The sequence below is a fragment of the Pongo abelii genome, chromosome 3 (assembly GCF_028885655.2).
Source record: "Pongo abelii isolate AG06213 chromosome 3, NHGRI_mPonAbe1-v2.0_pri, whole genome shotgun sequence".
NCBI classification, from domain to species: Eukaryota; Metazoa; Chordata; class Mammalia; order Primates; family Hominidae; genus Pongo; species Pongo abelii.
The window spans coordinates 180691604-180708170 of record NC_071988.2 but is presented as its reverse complement, the minus strand read 5'-3'; the positions used below and the strand labels follow the sequence as shown (position 1 = coordinate 180708170).

The 16567-nt window shown below is 37.7% G+C and overlaps 2 protein-coding genes and 1 non-coding gene across 4 annotated transcripts in view; 1 reads left to right on the top strand and 2 right to left on the bottom strand.

Annotated features, from left to right (window-relative positions):
* The window catches only part of PPID (peptidylprolyl isomerase D), a 24123-nt gene extending 7586 nt beyond the window's left edge, over positions 1-16537 (top strand). The window contains exons 6-11 of one of the 2 annotated variants that reach the window (XM_054554647.1): positions 137-243; positions 2291-2432; positions 4734-4820; positions 4911-4953; positions 16152-16219; positions 16393-16537. In XM_054554647.1, coding sequence (XP_054410622.1) covers positions 137-243; positions 2291-2432; positions 4734-4820; positions 4911-4953; positions 16152-16219; positions 16393-16398 — 453 coding nt within the window. In that variant the 3' untranslated portion in view covers positions 16399-16537. Of the gene's footprint in view, positions 1-136; positions 244-2290; positions 2433-4733; positions 4821-4910; positions 4954-5757; positions 6450-16151; positions 16220-16392 lie in introns of those variants that run through there. The other variant, XM_002815252.4, reaches the window with a different exon arrangement.
* Positions 5661-16567, bottom strand: part of ETFDH (electron transfer flavoprotein dehydrogenase) — a 37665-nt gene continuing 26758 nt past the window's right edge. The window contains 5 exon segments of the mRNA NM_001131619.1: positions 5661-7216; positions 8727-8948; positions 9210-9392; positions 11972-12140; positions 16424-16567. Coding sequence (NP_001125091.1) covers positions 7053-7216; positions 8727-8948; positions 9210-9392; positions 11972-12140; positions 16424-16567 — 882 coding nt within the window. The 3' untranslated portion in view covers positions 5661-7052.
* LOC112133331 (small nucleolar RNA U3) lies at positions 14650-14868 on the bottom strand. Its single transcript, XR_002914983.1, has one exon. It is a non-coding gene; the product is annotated as a small nucleolar RNA U3 (small nucleolar RNA).

The following is a 16567-nucleotide window of genomic DNA, read 5'->3' as shown; positions in this document are numbered from 1 at the left end:
AACTTTAATTAATTTAGTAAGTGAAAATATTTAGTACTAAAAGTTTGAGCTTTTGTTTCAGTCTCTCATATGATAGAATCTAGTATTAAACCACATTACTTACTAAAATCCAACATATTTATATTTTTTTATACAGGTAGATAAAATTTTATTAATAACAGAAGACTTAAAAAACATTGGAAATACTTTTTTCAAATCCCAGAACTGGGAGATGGCCATTAAAAAATATGCAAAAGTTTTAAGGTAATATTGTTTCTAACAAATTATTTTTAAGAAATTATAAATTATAAACTAAAATTAAGAATTGCTCACTATATTTTTGCAAATTACTTGTGGAATAACCAGGTGTGTTGAAATAGTTGCATTTCCTTTTTTTCCCCCTCAGCTTATTTTGAGAAATTTCAAAAGACAGAAGTTGAACGAGTAGTACATAATTACTCATATGTTTTACTTACGTTGACCAATTTTTAAATTTTGCTGTTTGTTTTTACAGAACTATTTTGATAGGAAGTTGTTGATACTGTGATACTTCCCCCTAAGTATTTCAGCCTGTATTTCCTAAGAAACAAAGACATTCTATATAAGTTCAATACCATTAAAACACCCCAAAGTAATATTGATAGATAATATCAGTCCATATTTAGGCTGGGCATAGTAGCTCATGCCTATAATCCCAGCACTTTGGGAGGCCAAGGTGGGCGGATCACCTGAGGTCAGGAGTTTGAGACCAGCCTGGCCAATATGGTGAAACCCTATCTCTACTAAAAATACAAAAATTAGTTGGGCATGGTGGCGCACGCCTGTAATCCCAGCTACTCGGGAGGCTGAGGCACAAGAACTACTTGAACCCAGGAGGCAGAGGTTGCAGCAAGCCGAGATTATGCCACTGCACTCCAGCCTGGGCAACAGAGTGAGATTCTGTCTCAAAAAAAAAAAAAAAAAAAAATCCATATTCCAACTTCCCCCAGTTGTTTCCATTTCTTAGAAAAATCCAGGGTCCAAACTAAGATTATGTGTTGTATTCAGTGGTAGTATCTCTTATGTTCCTACCTCCTCTGGTTTTTTATTCATTTGAATTTTTGTGGAGTCCCAAGTCAGTTTTTATAGACTTCCATCTGTATGTGTGTGTTTCCTTAAGATTAGTTTGAGGTGAAATATGTTGGCAAGAAGACTTAGGTAGGTGTTGTTTTGTATTACCTGTGATATCACATCCTGAAGACACATTTCGCTTTGGCCTGTTTGAGTTGACACACGTGGTTAAAGTCGTGTCAGCCAGAAGCATTTGTTAGTCTGAGGTGGTATCGTGAAATTGTGTGAATATCTAGTCCCCAACAACCTTTCACACAGTGGATCTTAGCATCATTGAAAATCCATGTCTGAATCTGTTATTATACTGATCTTCTAATTTTATCATCATACAGTTATTAACTAGCATTCTTCTGTTTGCAAGAGCCTCCCACATATTTTTTAGGTATCACTATAGACCTGTGGATATTTTTCTTTTCTTTTTTTTTCCTTTTATAGAAACAAGGCCTCCTTTATATTGCCCAGGCTGGTCTGGAACTTTTGGGCCCAAGCAGTCCTCCCTCCTCACCCTCCCAAGTAGCAGGGACTAGAGGATATCTTATAGGTAGTTTTCAATTCCGTTTGTTAGTACACTATTACTGTCATTGTTTTTCATGCTCAAAGGGTTCCAAATTTGTTCAGTGGAAGGCCCCTTTCCTTTGGCATGTTCTTATTAGTCTGCGAGCACTTGCTTGCTTTTTTGCCCAGGATGTTCTAAGCTCATCTTACCTTGCTTTCAGATCTGATATGGCAGTTTCTCCAAGGACCTCTGATTTCTTTCAGAGAAAGGAAACTTCAGAAACTAAATTCTAGGGGCCAGGTGTGCTCAGTTTCTGGGCCCTTTTCAGGGACAATGCAAAATCAACGCAATAGAGTTCTCCATCTCTCCCCTATTGAATTCCCTTCTATTATGAGAATCCTGGTTCCAAACATAATTATGTTAGAAAGTACATAGTGGGGACCTGAGTTTTAAAAATAGACAAGTGTTACTAGTGCATAATTAGATTTGGGAATTGGTCTTAAATTGTCCTCTTTGAACACTTTGGGGAAGAAAAACAATTTTTTTTAAGCCTTAAAAATTTTAAAAAGTGTGATCATTAAGATTATTAATAGCAGTTTTAGAGCTTTTTATATCAGAAATGACATAACACTTCTGGACATACAGAAGAAGAGTAATTCCTGTTTATGTGGCCTTTCATACTGCTTTTATTAATGCATTCTGCAGATACGTGGACAGTTCAAAGGCTGTTATTGAGACAGCAGATAGAGCCAAGCTGCAACCTATAGCTTTAAGCTGTGTACTGAATATTGGTGCTTGTAAACTGAAGATGTCAAATTGGCAGGGAGCAATTGACAATTGTTTAGAGGTAAGTCTGTTTGATTTTGAACTTTTTGAATAAGTTGGATTAAGACTTAGTTTGAATAGTAGCAATTTTTATGTACGTTAATATATCTTATTGCATAGGACCTAATGAGGCTTAAGAAAACATTTTGTTTCTAAATATTTTGGACCCTCAGTTCTTTCTCTACATTCATTTTGTTTATAACTCTGTGTCACTTAACAGCTATGAAGATCCTTGCCTTTTTTTCTCAAAGCACATATATCAGCTCATGTATTCACTTAAGAGCACCTATTATGTGTTAGGCATTGGAAGACAAAGTCAGGAATGATTAAGAATGTGGGTTATGGAGTCAGTCAGGCATGGCTTCTTTCTTTTTTTTTTTTTTTTTTGAGATGGAGTTTTACTCTGTTATTGCCCAGGCTGGAGTGCAGTGGCGCAATCTCGGCTTACTGCAACCTCTGCCTCCCGGGTTCAAGTGATTCTCCTGCCTCATCCTCCCGAGTAGCTGGGATTACAGGCGTGTGCCACCATGCCCAGATAATTTTTGTATTTTTAGTAGAGACAGGGTTTCACCATGTTGGCCAGGCTGGTCTCAAACTCCTGATCTCAGGTGATCCACGCACCTCAGCCTCCCAAAGTGCTGAGATTACAGGTGTGACCAGCGTCAAGTAGTTATAGAGAGTTATATAACAGAATGTAAGGCATTTATTGTAGTGCCTGGCACATTTTAAGCACCTAACAGAGACGAGTTATTTTAATTAAAAGATCCATACCCTCAAGAAGCTTAATAAGTGCTTCAGGATAGGAGGGGTCAGTTTCAATTTAGGTTCATCAGGACTTGTGTATGGAGAATGGGTTCTATTGGAACAGGTCATTTATCTTTAGGAGGGCCATCCAGGTATGCTAACTGATAAAGCTAGAAAGATGGCAGTTTTACCTTCCTCAAATAGAGCAATTATGACTCTCTTCCTTGTTGTATAGTTTGAAAAGTTTTCCAAATTAAACATTTTAAGAATTTTACATATTAGGCCATGCACCTAGACTAGCTATGCTCAGAGCAAGTAGAACTAAAATGAGATCCTAATTTTGTAGGGTAGATGGAATAAGGGATAGGAATATATTTAGAAAGGGAGCATACAACAGAGGAAAAACTTATCAAAAGAAAAGATGGGTTTTCACTCTGGGTTTCTTTTTTTTTTTTTTGCTCTGTCACCCATGCTGGAGTGCAGTGATGCAATCAAAGGTCACTGCAGCCTCAACCTCCTGGGCTCGGGTGATCCTCCCACCTCAGCCTCCTAAGTAGCTGGGACTACAGGTGCTCGCCACCACACCCAGCTAATTTTTAAATTTTTTGTAGAGATGGGTTTTCGCCATGTTGCCCAGGCTGGTCTCTTAACTCCTGGGCTCAAGCTGTCCACCTGCCTTGGCCTCCCAAAGTGCTGGGATTACAGTTAAGAGCCTCTGTGCCCAGCCTGGATCTCTTTTTGACCTGTGAGGCAGATAATAAAATCTGAGTACTGGCCGTTAAAAGATGTTACATAAACAAAAGATAATTTTAAAATGTTTGTTCTAGGGGAGAGACCTGATGCATAAAGTCTCTTAGGTTAAAAGACCTTTTGTAAGAAAAAACCTAGGTTAGGTATGGTGGTTCATGCCTGTAATTCCAGCAGTTAGGGAGGCCACGGCGGGCGGATCGCTTGATCCCAGGAGTTTGAAACCAGCCTGGGCAACATGGTGAAACCCTGTCTCTAAAAAAAAAAATTAATCTGGTGTGGTGGCACATACCTGTAGCTGTAGTCCAGCTACGCGGAGGCTGAGGTGGGAGAAGCACTTGAGCCTGGGAGGTTGAGGCAGCAGTGAGCTGTGATCAGGCCACTGCACTCCAGCCTGGGCCACAGAGTGAGCCCTTGTCTTAAAAAAAAAAAAAAAAAAAAAAAAACAAACTTAAGAGTTTATAGCTTAAGAGTTATTAAGTTATTAATGTTCCTAAAAAACTTATAATTCAAGTAAAAAGTGTATACCCATTTTTCTTCAAAATGATTTTCTCTTAAAAGTGTTAGTTCAGGCCCATTCGGGAGATTGACACCACAGTGGGGAGCATTTTGGAAACTAGAGAAATGTCTTTCTCCTCCATGTCCATTCAGTGCCCTCTGCTGACAAAACTTAGTGCCCACTGGCAGAGGAGAGCTATTTGCAGGTTTCAGCTCCATTTTCACAGAGCAGTGAAGGATGGGTTTGGAGTTGATAGGAAATGAATTGAAATCTGGCATATATGCTTAATACTTAATACTTTGATATAAATACTAGCTTTATACTTTTTTGTAGGCTCTTGAAATAGACCCATCAAATACCAAAGCATTGTACCGCAGAGCTCAAGGATGGCAAGGATTAAAAGAATATGATCAAGCATTGGTAAATTTTGTTCCAAATGTTTAATTTTTTAAAATAGACAAGTACCTTTATAAATCATACACCTAACTTAAATGTTTTTTTCAATTAAAGGCTGATCTTAAGAAAGCTCAGGAGATAGCACCAGAAGATAAAGGTAAGTTGGCAGCTTTTGTATGAAAGTTAATTTTGTTATTTAAAAATTTATCCTCAGGAACCATTGTTCACTTTGCCAGATTTTAGATGTTTGTTCAACAGATATTACAGAATGCCTGCTGTTGGGCCAGGCATTATCATATAGCAATGAACAAGACAGTCAAAGTCCCTGCCCTCAAAGAGCTTACATTCTACTCCCGCTCAAGAATATACTAGTTTTTCACGTTATTTATTCTTCAAGTTATCATCTCTGTAGTTTTTTATATGTCTAAATACTGTTTGTCTTATGGTATCCTTTGAGACTCTGTTCCTATTCTGGTTATTCTAGTTGAGAGCTCAGCATTGTAAGACACAGTATTCATGGTAAATTTAACATTTGGGACCATTCTTCAAGTTGAATGTGGCCATAACCTTAGTATTGAAGTACTGGTTATATGTTTTAGGAAACTATGACAAAAATAAGCTTTTTTTTAAATAAACCAACTATGAATAGTGACACTAGATCTGGGTATTACAAATGTCTTTGGTCTCTTATTACTAAAATGAAACAAGGGAAGCAATTACTATTCTCTAATGTAGAGGGAGAAGGCAAATCTTGATGTATTTGAGTTCTCTCAGTTGACAGTCCTCTAAAATTACGTTTTATTTCTGTGTTTATGTGATTGCTCAGATTTTCTGTTACTAGGGCTTAGTTACTTTATGGAGAAGTTTTTTCAAGGGGTAGTTAACATTAAAATAGTTTGTTAGTCACCATAATTTTTTGGATATTTTGAGAAATAACTCACATTGCATATTTATTTTACAGCTATCCAGGCAGAATTGCTGAAAGTCAAACAAAAAATAAAGGCACAGAAAGATAAAGAGAAGGCAGTATATGCAAAAATGTTTGCTTAGAAAGGATTCAGTTTTGCTTATTGTGTGTTGATTGTATAAATGCAATAAGAAAATGTAAAGGTTTTTGTCTAGTAATATGATCCCTAATGTGTTTCTTTTGACACCTTAGTTCCTTACTGTTTACAGTTTAGGAGTACTGATAGGGGTTCATGCTTAATAAACATGTCACAATACAGTAAGTAAAGTGGTTTTGTTTGTTTCTTTGAGATGGAGTCTTGCAGTGTCACCCAGGCTGGAGTGCAGTGGTGCAATCTCGGCTCACTGCATCCTCTGCCTCCCGGGTTCAAGCAATTCTCCTGCCTCAGCTTCCCAAGTAGCTGGGATTACAGGCACGTGCCACCATGCCCGGCTAATTTTTGTATTTTTAGTAGAGACGGGGTTTCACCATATTGGTCACGTCACGCTGGTCTTGAACTCCAGACCTCATGATCAGCCCCCGCCTTGGCCTCCCAAAGTGCTGGGATTACAGGTGTGAGCCACCGTGCCCGGCCAAGTAAAATGTTTTTTAAAATGGTTATGTGCATTATTCATAAAGAATAATGGTGTCCAGTCTTTTTAAACTTGTAAAAACACATCTTATTGAATAAAGAGATGAGAGCTTAAGTTTGTATATTGTTTCCTTCAATTCTTTGATGTATCCATGGTTGGATGATGCTAGGTTTTCATACTTATAGATAATACACACACACACACACACACACACACACACACACAAACTTGTTCAGGGATGGGCATACTTTTTCTGCAAGGGCCAGATCATAAAGTTTTTAGGCTTCGTGGACCATGTAATGTCACACCCACTCAACTGTGCAGTTGTAACTCAAAATTAGCCATAGACAATGTGTAACCAATGGGTATGGCTGTGTTTCAATAAAACTTTGGTCTAGAATATATATTCATTTTTATATTTGATTACTTAACTTTGGCAAGTCAAACGTAAAGTCCAGTAGTGAATTTTGCTCTTGGTACTGAATCTCTGAAGAACTGAAGAGGTAGGAAGATGCTGCATTCTTTTAAAGGTTATTTAAAAGCAATACTCCTAAGTTTTTTATGGGACAATCTTAGATATAGTATAAAATTTTTATTTGATAATCATTTTGTGACTATTCTGTTCAGTAATATGCAGAAAGACATTTTGACATCTGTTAATCTCTAAACATTTTAAAGTTAGCTTGCCATACTTTAAAGAAACTGGCTAGCTGCAGTTTACATTCCATTGTAAGCAGGTCCTCCTCCACCTTCAGGTACTACCCAGTTAATATTCTGACTTGGATCTTTAATATCACATGTTTTACAATGTACACAGTTCTGAGCATTTATCTGTAACCGAAATCCATCACCTTGTTCCACAGGTACAAATTCATAAACTCCTGAAAAGTAAAAATAAATAATATTGAAGTGCCTAACTTTAAAAAATTTTTAAATTCAAAAGTAAAAATTAAGGTAACAGTAGCCACAGAAACCTTAAAGGTTGCTTTCTGAATGCTTACCCATAGAGAATATTATGAAGACCTTGGTGCATTGCTATTGATATGAGTATAAATTACATGTACATAATAAAAGGAGGTACAGCAGTATTCAGCTGAGTTGTCTCACTATCAAGGGTACTCGACACTCAGTGTTTGAGTTCCACACAACCTCGAAGTACTCCCTTATTCACAGGGGACAAGTTCCAAGATCCCCAGTGGATGCCTGAAACCTCAGGTAGTACTCAACTTACGCTGTCAGTCAGAACACGTTTCTGTTAATGTACTTCATCCACAAATGTGATGCCTTTTCCATCTTAAGGAAGCACTTGCCACACTCTGGCTATAACTTCTACAGTTCGAGGTCCAACAGCAAAATGCACAAATTTCTTTTTCCTCTTTCACAGAAGATACAGTCTTACTGTAGACCTTAGCAACCTCAGCATAGGATTTTTTTCTCTTTATAGAGAACTTTCTCCTTTCACTTAAAGGAAGCACTTTATGGCATCTCTGAATTGTCAGCATCACAGCATCTTGCGTTGTGGGGATATTTTTAAGTAAAATAAAGGTTACTGGACACAAGCATGATAATGTGACAGTAAATCTGATAACTTAGATGGCTACCAAGTGATGTAACGAATGTTATGCGTGAATATGCTGGACAAAGGGATAATTCACATCCAGGGTGGGACAAGCCAGAATGGTACACAATTGAAAACTTAACATGCACAATTTAGGACTCAAGAATTATTTGTTTCTGGAATTTTCTTGTTTTCAGACCGTGGGTGACTGGGGGTAAGAGGAGCCTAACGGTACAGCTAAAAAACCAAATTAGATCCAGTCCTTAGTAACCTCAGGGAGTTTTCAACCCACTGTAATGACAAAAGACGAAGTCACACTGTATCTTCTTTTGTGAATGTACTAGTTTTCAAGTATTGGAATACTATTTTGTTCTACCATATCATCTGAGACGTGGTTCCTACTACTGCAATTTCAGTTGAAAGCTCAGCTCTAAAAGAATATTCATGGTGAATTTAAAGTTTCAGAGCATTCCTTGGACTGAATGTAACCATAATGTGCTATTCTAGTACATGCACCCAAATACATACAGATGAGCTGCCATGACAAATGACTTCAAATAGTCACACGAACATGCAAAGAGAGGTATTTCATTTTCAAGAATCTTCATCTTAGTCTGAGCATAGACAAAGGGCTTTTTTTTTTTTTTTGAGAAATGTCTGAACTAGGCTTAACAAAACCAGTAGTTAAAAGTATGTTTCCTAAAGGAAGCTGGATGAAGTCATTTGCAATTTCTAAGGAATGGAAGGAGATACAGAAATCATTTTTTAAAAGAACAAAATCACATTCCTAAAATGTTTAAAGCAAATATTTAGGAATAGATGGAAATTATTACCTGCAGGACAGAATCGCTGCTCAGGCCCATCATATATCGACAGATTTCTATTTACAGGTATACTGTCATCCCTTAAGGTTAAATGTGCCGGCTGGTCATGTTCATGATTAGTACCACTCAGAGCCACAGATGACAAGAGGTCAAAACTGATCTGTCCGTCGGGTTTTGGATACTCAATAGGTGTGCAATCCTTGGCTGGCTTGAGCCGTTCAAAGTCAGAACCTTCAACAATTTTGAGGGAAATGCTTAACAAAATATGATTTTGAAGTACTTTTTCTTAAGCCTATTTGTATAAAAACTTCAAAATATTGTTACACCAAAGAAATATGACTAGCCCTCAAGTAATAATATACTGTTTTTAGACACTAAATTTATAATTTCTCCAAGCAAGTTTAAAACATTAAAACGATCACTTTCTCTAATTAATGGATCCCATTCATGAATTTTTAATGATCATGTCACTCATACTCTTGTTTGAATTACCTTTATGTTTCAGAGTCCATGGCTCCATTCCTCTCAATATCCAGTAAAAGATTCCAGTGTAAATCATCCCTCCATATACACCCAGTACTCCATGGCAGGACGGTCTTATATTTCTGACAGAATATAGCTCTTTCCATACCCATGAATTCTTCAAATTGTCCTCATATTCAGTTACATGGAGTCCTTTTATTAAAAACATGAAATGTTAAGTGTGAAACTGCCCAAATGTGCATAAAATATGCTAAAGTATTTTGCTACTTATCTGATGAGTGAAGTTTTTTTTTTCGAGACAAGGTCTTGCTCTGTCACCCAGGTTGGAGTACAGTGGTGTGATCACGGCTCACTGCAACCTCCACCTCCCAGATTCAAGCCATCCTCCCACCTCAGCCTCCTGAGTAGGTGGGACCAGAGGCACATGCCACCACGCCCTACTAGTTTTTGTATTTTTGGTAGAAAGAGGGTTTCGCCATGTTGCCGAGGCTGGTCTTGAACTCCTGGGTTCAAGTGATATGCCTGCCTCAGCCTCCCAAAGTGCTGGGATCACAGGCATGAGCCACCGCACCTGGCTGATGAGTGAATCTTAAGTAATTTTTTAAAACATGGTCCACAGTGAAGGCTCTTTCATGTACAAATGTTGGCATCTTCCAAAAAGACAACCATTAGATATAGATATGTTAGTAGGCAGTAAGGCATTTGATTTCTTACATTGGTAGCATGGAAAATTAGTTTCAAATTTTAGTGAAACCGAGAAAGAAGCTTTAAGATAAAAAGTTCATGCTACCTGTAGGAGTGAAAAAATTTCATAATTTACAACTCAAACTATTTCTACCTGCTATGGGTTGAAATATGTCCCCCCCAAAATAGGTTTTGAAGTCCTAACTTCCAGTACCTTAGACTGTGACCTTGTTAGTGGCTGTAGATATAATTAGTTAAGAAGAGGTCTACTACAGTACAGTGGGTCTCTAATCCAATATGACTGGTATCCTTAGAAGAAGGGACAGAACTGGGCACGGTGGCTCTAGCCTGTAATTTCCAGCTACTTGGGAGGCCAAAGTGGGAGGACTGCTTGAGCCAAGGAATTTGAGATTACAGAGACCAAAGACTGCACCACTGCACTCCAGCTTGGGCAACAGAGAGAGACCCTGTCTCTAAAAACAAAAACCCACCACTTCATAGAGAAAACTCGGTGCATGCACTTAATATTTAAGAGGACAAATTGGTTCCCTTATGGCCTTTGGTGGACTTCACATGACTTCTTCCAGTCATTGTTTCCTGTTCTGACTCCACTCCCCTTTTCTTTAGGCTTTAACCCTCAATCTAGTCTTTGGTGATATACTGGCTCCAGTATTATCTATGTGTGGTACTATATGCACATGATACAGCAAGTATGGCTGGTGGTCCAACAAGGAATGATACTTGACAAGAAAATTAGAAAAAAACTTCTACCCAGCCACTGCACTCCATCTTGGCTATTCCATTCTCCCTGAAGTGCCCTTTGCCCTTTCTGTTTTCCACTTCATCTCCCCATGCTAGGCCTCCATTCCTACAAAGATTTGAAGGCATAACCTAGTTACATACCTCTAACTAGAGGAACATTTACTGGGGATTCTAAGAATTAAGACTCACTTATCAAATATCTATGGAGTCGCTACCGTGTGCCAGGTGTGTAGGATTCACACTAAGCAACACCTCTAGTCTCTTGGAGTTTTCACCCAAGTGGCAGAAGACAAAAAGTTGATAAGTAAATAATATAATGTGCCAAAAGGTGGAAAATGTGCTAGAAAAGGCCTTGCAGGGGGAACTGGTTGTGTGCTTTGTGTTGTGCGTTAATTGGTGTGGTCAAGGCAGGGCCACTATGAGTGCTATTTAAACAAAGGGAAAGTGAACAAAGGAGCCAGCCGTGAGCAAAGACCATGAGGTGGGAGTGCTTGGCATGTTCCGGGAACTGTAAAGAAGCCAGTGTGGCTGAAGTTGGTAAAGGGTCTTTTTAGATTAAAGCTTTACGGAGGTATAAGTGCTGGCTGTTTCTCTCTACCACAGCAGAACAGTCATAGGCCTACACTTACAAAGCTTGCTAAAGAACAGGTAGCTAATTCTGCCTTTTGTAAAGGTGTTCGTTCTATTGATACTTAAGTATTTGGGAGGTATCTTAATTGTGTGTATTACATGTATGCAATATAAATGCAGTACTGTCATATTTGTAATAGTTTCTAACTAGGTGGGACACCACTGGTTCTTTTCTTTTTTGTGTGTGGGGGATGGAGTTTTGCTCTTGTTGCCCAGGCTGGAGTGCAATGGCACGATCTTAGCTCACTGCAACCTCCACCTCCCGGGTTCAAGTGATTCTTCTGCCTCAGCATCCCAAGTAGCTGGGATTACAGGCACCTGCCACCACACCCAGCTAATTTTTTTGTATTTTTAGTAGAGACGGGGTTTCACCATGTGGGCCAGGCTAGTCTCGAGCTCCTGATTTCAGATGATCCACCCGCCTCAGCCTACCAAAGTGCTGGGATTACAGGCATGAGCCACCGTGCCTGGCTACCACTGGTCCTTTTCTACTTTTTTGATGTGAATAAAACAGAACATATAGTAAAAAATCACTGACTGTAATTATTGAGAATAAGTCATGTAGTTTTCTTTGCATAGCATGCTTCTTAATACTTTCTATAAAGTGACAGATGCAATACAAATCTTTTAATGTCAATTGAAATACACATAACCCAGCAATTTTCTCTTTTATACTTTACACAGGAATTTCTTACCCATTGTCTTTGATTGGAGATTTTCACTAGTTAGTTGATTAAAAATAGATTCTGCTGCTAAAATTCCACTTTTCATTGCTGTGTGAGTACCTTTGATCTTGGGAACATTCATAAAACCAGGACTACAACCAATTAGTAAACCACCAGGAAAGGTGAGTTTTGGTATAGACTGAGGAAAGAAAGATTCAGAATACATTTGTTAGCTCAAATTAAACAAGAACAACAGAATACTCCAAATCAGTCTTAAAGTATTCTAGAGCTGTAGGGAAAGGTTGAAAAATAAATACATGAAAATGAATTGAGCAAAGGAATAAAACAGAGCAAGGGCAGTTTTCTTCTTCCTGCCCTAAGAGTGAGGATTAGGACTATTACTATCTTTCTGTGAGAGTTTTTCTTTTTCCATCCTTATAACTGATCTACATGGGACAGATTTAGGACTGAAGCATCAATATGTTTTAAATAGAATGTTTTATTTATGCATATCCATGTCATAGTTAAAATATTCTCTAAACCTGAATGCTGTTATCTAAATGGTGATTTGCTTGCAAATCAAAACCACAATGAGATATCATTTCATCCTAGTTAGAATGGCTATTATCAAAAAGACAAAAAATATACTGGTGAGGATGTGGGAAAAAGAAAACTCACACATTGTTGGTGGGAATGTAAATTAGTACAACCATTATGGAAAACAGTATAGAGGTTCCTAAAATAGCTACAAATAGAACTACCCATATGACCCAGCAATCCCACTATTGGGTATATATCCAAAAGAAAGCAAGTCAGTATGTGGAAGAGATATCTGCACTCTCATATTTATTGCAGCGCTATTCACAATAATTGCCAAGATACAGAATCAAACTAAGTGTCCATCAACAGGTGAATGGATCAAGAAAACATGGTATATATATATACACAATGGAATACTATTCAGCCGGAAGAACAAATGAAATATTGTCATCTGTGACAACATGGATGAGCCTGGAAGACATGTTAAGTCAGTCAAGCACAGAAAGATAAACACCCTATGTTCTCACTAATATATGGAAACTTAAAAAGTTGATCTTATGGAAGTGGAGAGTAGAACAGTGGCTACTAGAGGATGGGAGTGGTAGAAAGGGATGAGGGGCATGGGGGTGGGATACGGAGAGATTGGTTAATGTATACAGAAATACAGCTAGATAGGAAGAATAAGTTCTATTTTTCTATAGCACTGTAGAGTGACTATAATAAAGAATAATTTGTTATTTTTTTCAAATAGCTAGAATAAAAGATTTTAAATATAACCAACACAAAGAAATGATAAAGGTTTGAGGTGATGGGTATACTAATTACCCTGATTTGATCATTAAACATTATACACATGTATGGAAATATCACATTGTATCCTCTCTCCCCTCAAAATTAAGTGGGCCTGAAAATTTCAAAGGGCATATATAAAAAAAAAACTGTAATTTGCTTTTACATATATTCAGGGTAATACAAGACTTACAAAGGATACTATACACCCTCTTTATTTTACTTTGACAGCTAGGGATAGAAACCTATGCTCTAATCATGGCACCACTGCAACTAGCTACTACCCTAAACAATAGATTTTGATTAAGGACAAGCTGAATTTCCAAAATAAAATAGATAAAGACAATTCTTAGGACCTTAGTATACATTTCTGATTAAAAAAACAATGTAATAAAGGGTGGGATATTTTTCAGCTTACACAATAAATGTCTATATGTAGCTCACAATATAATAACTGAACTGTAGATTGTTTGCATGGGAAAATGTACTCTATAGTTTGAAAAGAAGAGCCAAGCAGCATTGTTCTTTCCACATTCTGTACTTTTTTCTTCTCTGAGGATTTCCTAAAGTAAGCCATGGGGTCTTTGTTGAGAAAATGGTGAGTGGTACATTTGGTTGATGGTATTAAGAGGGACTCAGAGGAGGGAGCTAACAAGAAAACTATTGACATCAACTGCAAAAGAGACATGGTGAGCACTCTGTTGCCACAGCTCTCATCAATGATAGAATTCTGTGAGGGAATAGTGAAAAGCAAAACTAGGGGGCAGAAGGAATGCTGGTAAGAGAGAAGGATCAGGGCCCAGGTCCTTTCATAGTATATGTGGGGAATGAATTTATGACTGTGGTTCTCAGACCAAACTCAGGATTAGGACCACTTAGATAAAAGAGCATTAAATCAGGACCACAGAGCAGACAATGGGGAGGAGGTACTATCTGGAGTGCTACTAGCTGAAAACAGATAAAGACTAGGGACTTAGATGCTTTTCTCAAATAAGGCTGTGGCTTTGTTGACACCAAGTTTGATTCAAGAACCAGAAGAATGTGAAATTTAATAAAAGGATATAAACTATGAGTGCAAGTTCTTCCAAAATAGGTGCTTAAATCCTAAGAATAAAAATATTACACCCAAGGAAAATGTATGTTTTTAAGTTCTAGGAGGATCCTACCTTGGGTGGGCTGGGTTATTAGCAGCTACGCACCTTGTTTGGGACATTCATGAAACTAGGGCTACAAGTAATTAGAAATCCACTAGGGGAAGATGAGTTTTGGTATAGTCAGCTGAAGAAGGAGAAAAAAGTTAGACAGTATTTGTTAGCTCAAAATAAATAAAATTGAATGTTTCGAATTGTTGCCTCTTCTTTTTCTTTACCTAACCGGGAGCCACTTGGACTGCATCCTTTCCCTCTCACTCTCCCTAAGGAAGGATAAAACAATCATCAATGCCGAATGGCAGCTGAGCAAAGCAATATCAAGAGCCGGGCGGCATCATGCTTGGGAGAAAATACTGCGCTCTCCTCGAGGGTTCTGGTGCTTGCTACACCTTCAGAGAAACTTCTCTAGTATTGAACTACAGAAATGATCCCTGAAAGTATAGTCTTTGTTGCCTCTTAAGGTCTTCAAGACCTTAACTGGAAATAAGTTTCTGAATCTCTGGCCAATGAAATCAGAAAATTCAGGTGAAAAGTGTGCGTGTGCATGTGTGTGTGTGCGTGTGTGTGTGTGTGTGTGTGTGTGTGTGTTGTGGGGGGAGGGGAGAGTCATCTGTCGATTTGCAAATCATTTGACATGTTTGACATGCTTAAGTATACAAGGTAGATGGTTTTCAATAAAAATCTGTGTACTATTGAATATACTGAAACCTTTATAAATTACAGAGTAGGGTTAGATTGACAGTAACTAGTATGGACATTATTTTTAAAAGTTTAATAGGCTTGAATACAATTATGTAATTCAATACATATTTCTACCAAAGGAATTACTACTCTAGAAACAAAAACAATCTCATGAGAAGTAATCTCATGACAGACTTTGGGGACAGCATTATTTTAAGATTCTAGTGATTATGTTTATAATATAGCTATGGTTTTGAGTTTATGAAATACTATTACAGTAATAAAGTAGAACCTCACTTTTAAAGATAAGTCAATTTCTCCTCCCCAAATTTTCCTATTATCTGTTACTTTTATAATAAGTTTTTTAAAAGAAATCCAATTTCTAAGATAGTCCTAGATTCCTAGAATATTAGAGACAGAGGGATCATCTTTATTTTACAGATGATCTCTTAAGGCCAAAGTTAAAGAACTTGCTCCAAATAATTTGGTACAAGCTTTAGAGCAGATTTTTAGATCATCTTACCTGTATGATAACATTTCTACAACAGTATTAACAGCTTTTATGACAATTAGCTACTAGGTCTTATTTCATGGTTTAATACATACTGAATACATTATATTTGAGAAGAGTTTGAATGTATATAAAAATAGGACAATTAAGGTAAAAGCTTAACAGAGGTAACCTAAAAGGCATGAATGTTACTAGGTAGTTGGAATGAATGATGTTTGCTGAAAACTAAATTTGCCTTTGAGTTTCCTGGCAGTTAAGGAATAAAGAGAAATATTATGGATTACGGTTTTTATTTTCTGGTTAAAACAACTAACAAAATGTCCAAGAATTTATCTCTAGAGATCAATATATTATTTTTTCTTTTTGTTTTTGAGATGGAGTCTTATTCTGCTGCTCAGTCTGGAGTGCAGTGGCACAATTTTGGCTCACTGCAACCTCCACCTCCTAGGCTCAAGTGATTCTCCTGTCTCAACCTCCTGAGTAGCTGGGACCACAGGCGCTCGTCACCACGCCTGGCTAATCTTTCTATTTTTTGTAGAGATGGGGTTTCGCCATGTTGCCCAGGCAGACTGTCCAACTCGGCCTTCCAAAGTGCTGGGATTACAGGTATGAGCCACTGTGCCCAGCCTAATATAGTCTTAAAACTAAATTCATGGTGTAATTGAAGTACTGTGTGACACCGTTTTATAAACGCTACATACTTTTCTTGTTCCAATATTGTTTTTATTCTTTATCTAAATTTGTTACATTGTATGTTCAATTCTGAATTTATAATACAGAAATAAGGAAAATAAAAGTTGGAAGAGTTACCTGAAAGCCACCTTCATTGAGAGCTCTGGCTCCATATGCAATCCTTTTTCCACCTTCCAAGGTTGGCCGAATGCTAGGATGGTGTTTCCACCTCTGGAACTCTCTAAATGGACTCAGGTATGGATTCTGATAGTCTAGACCAAC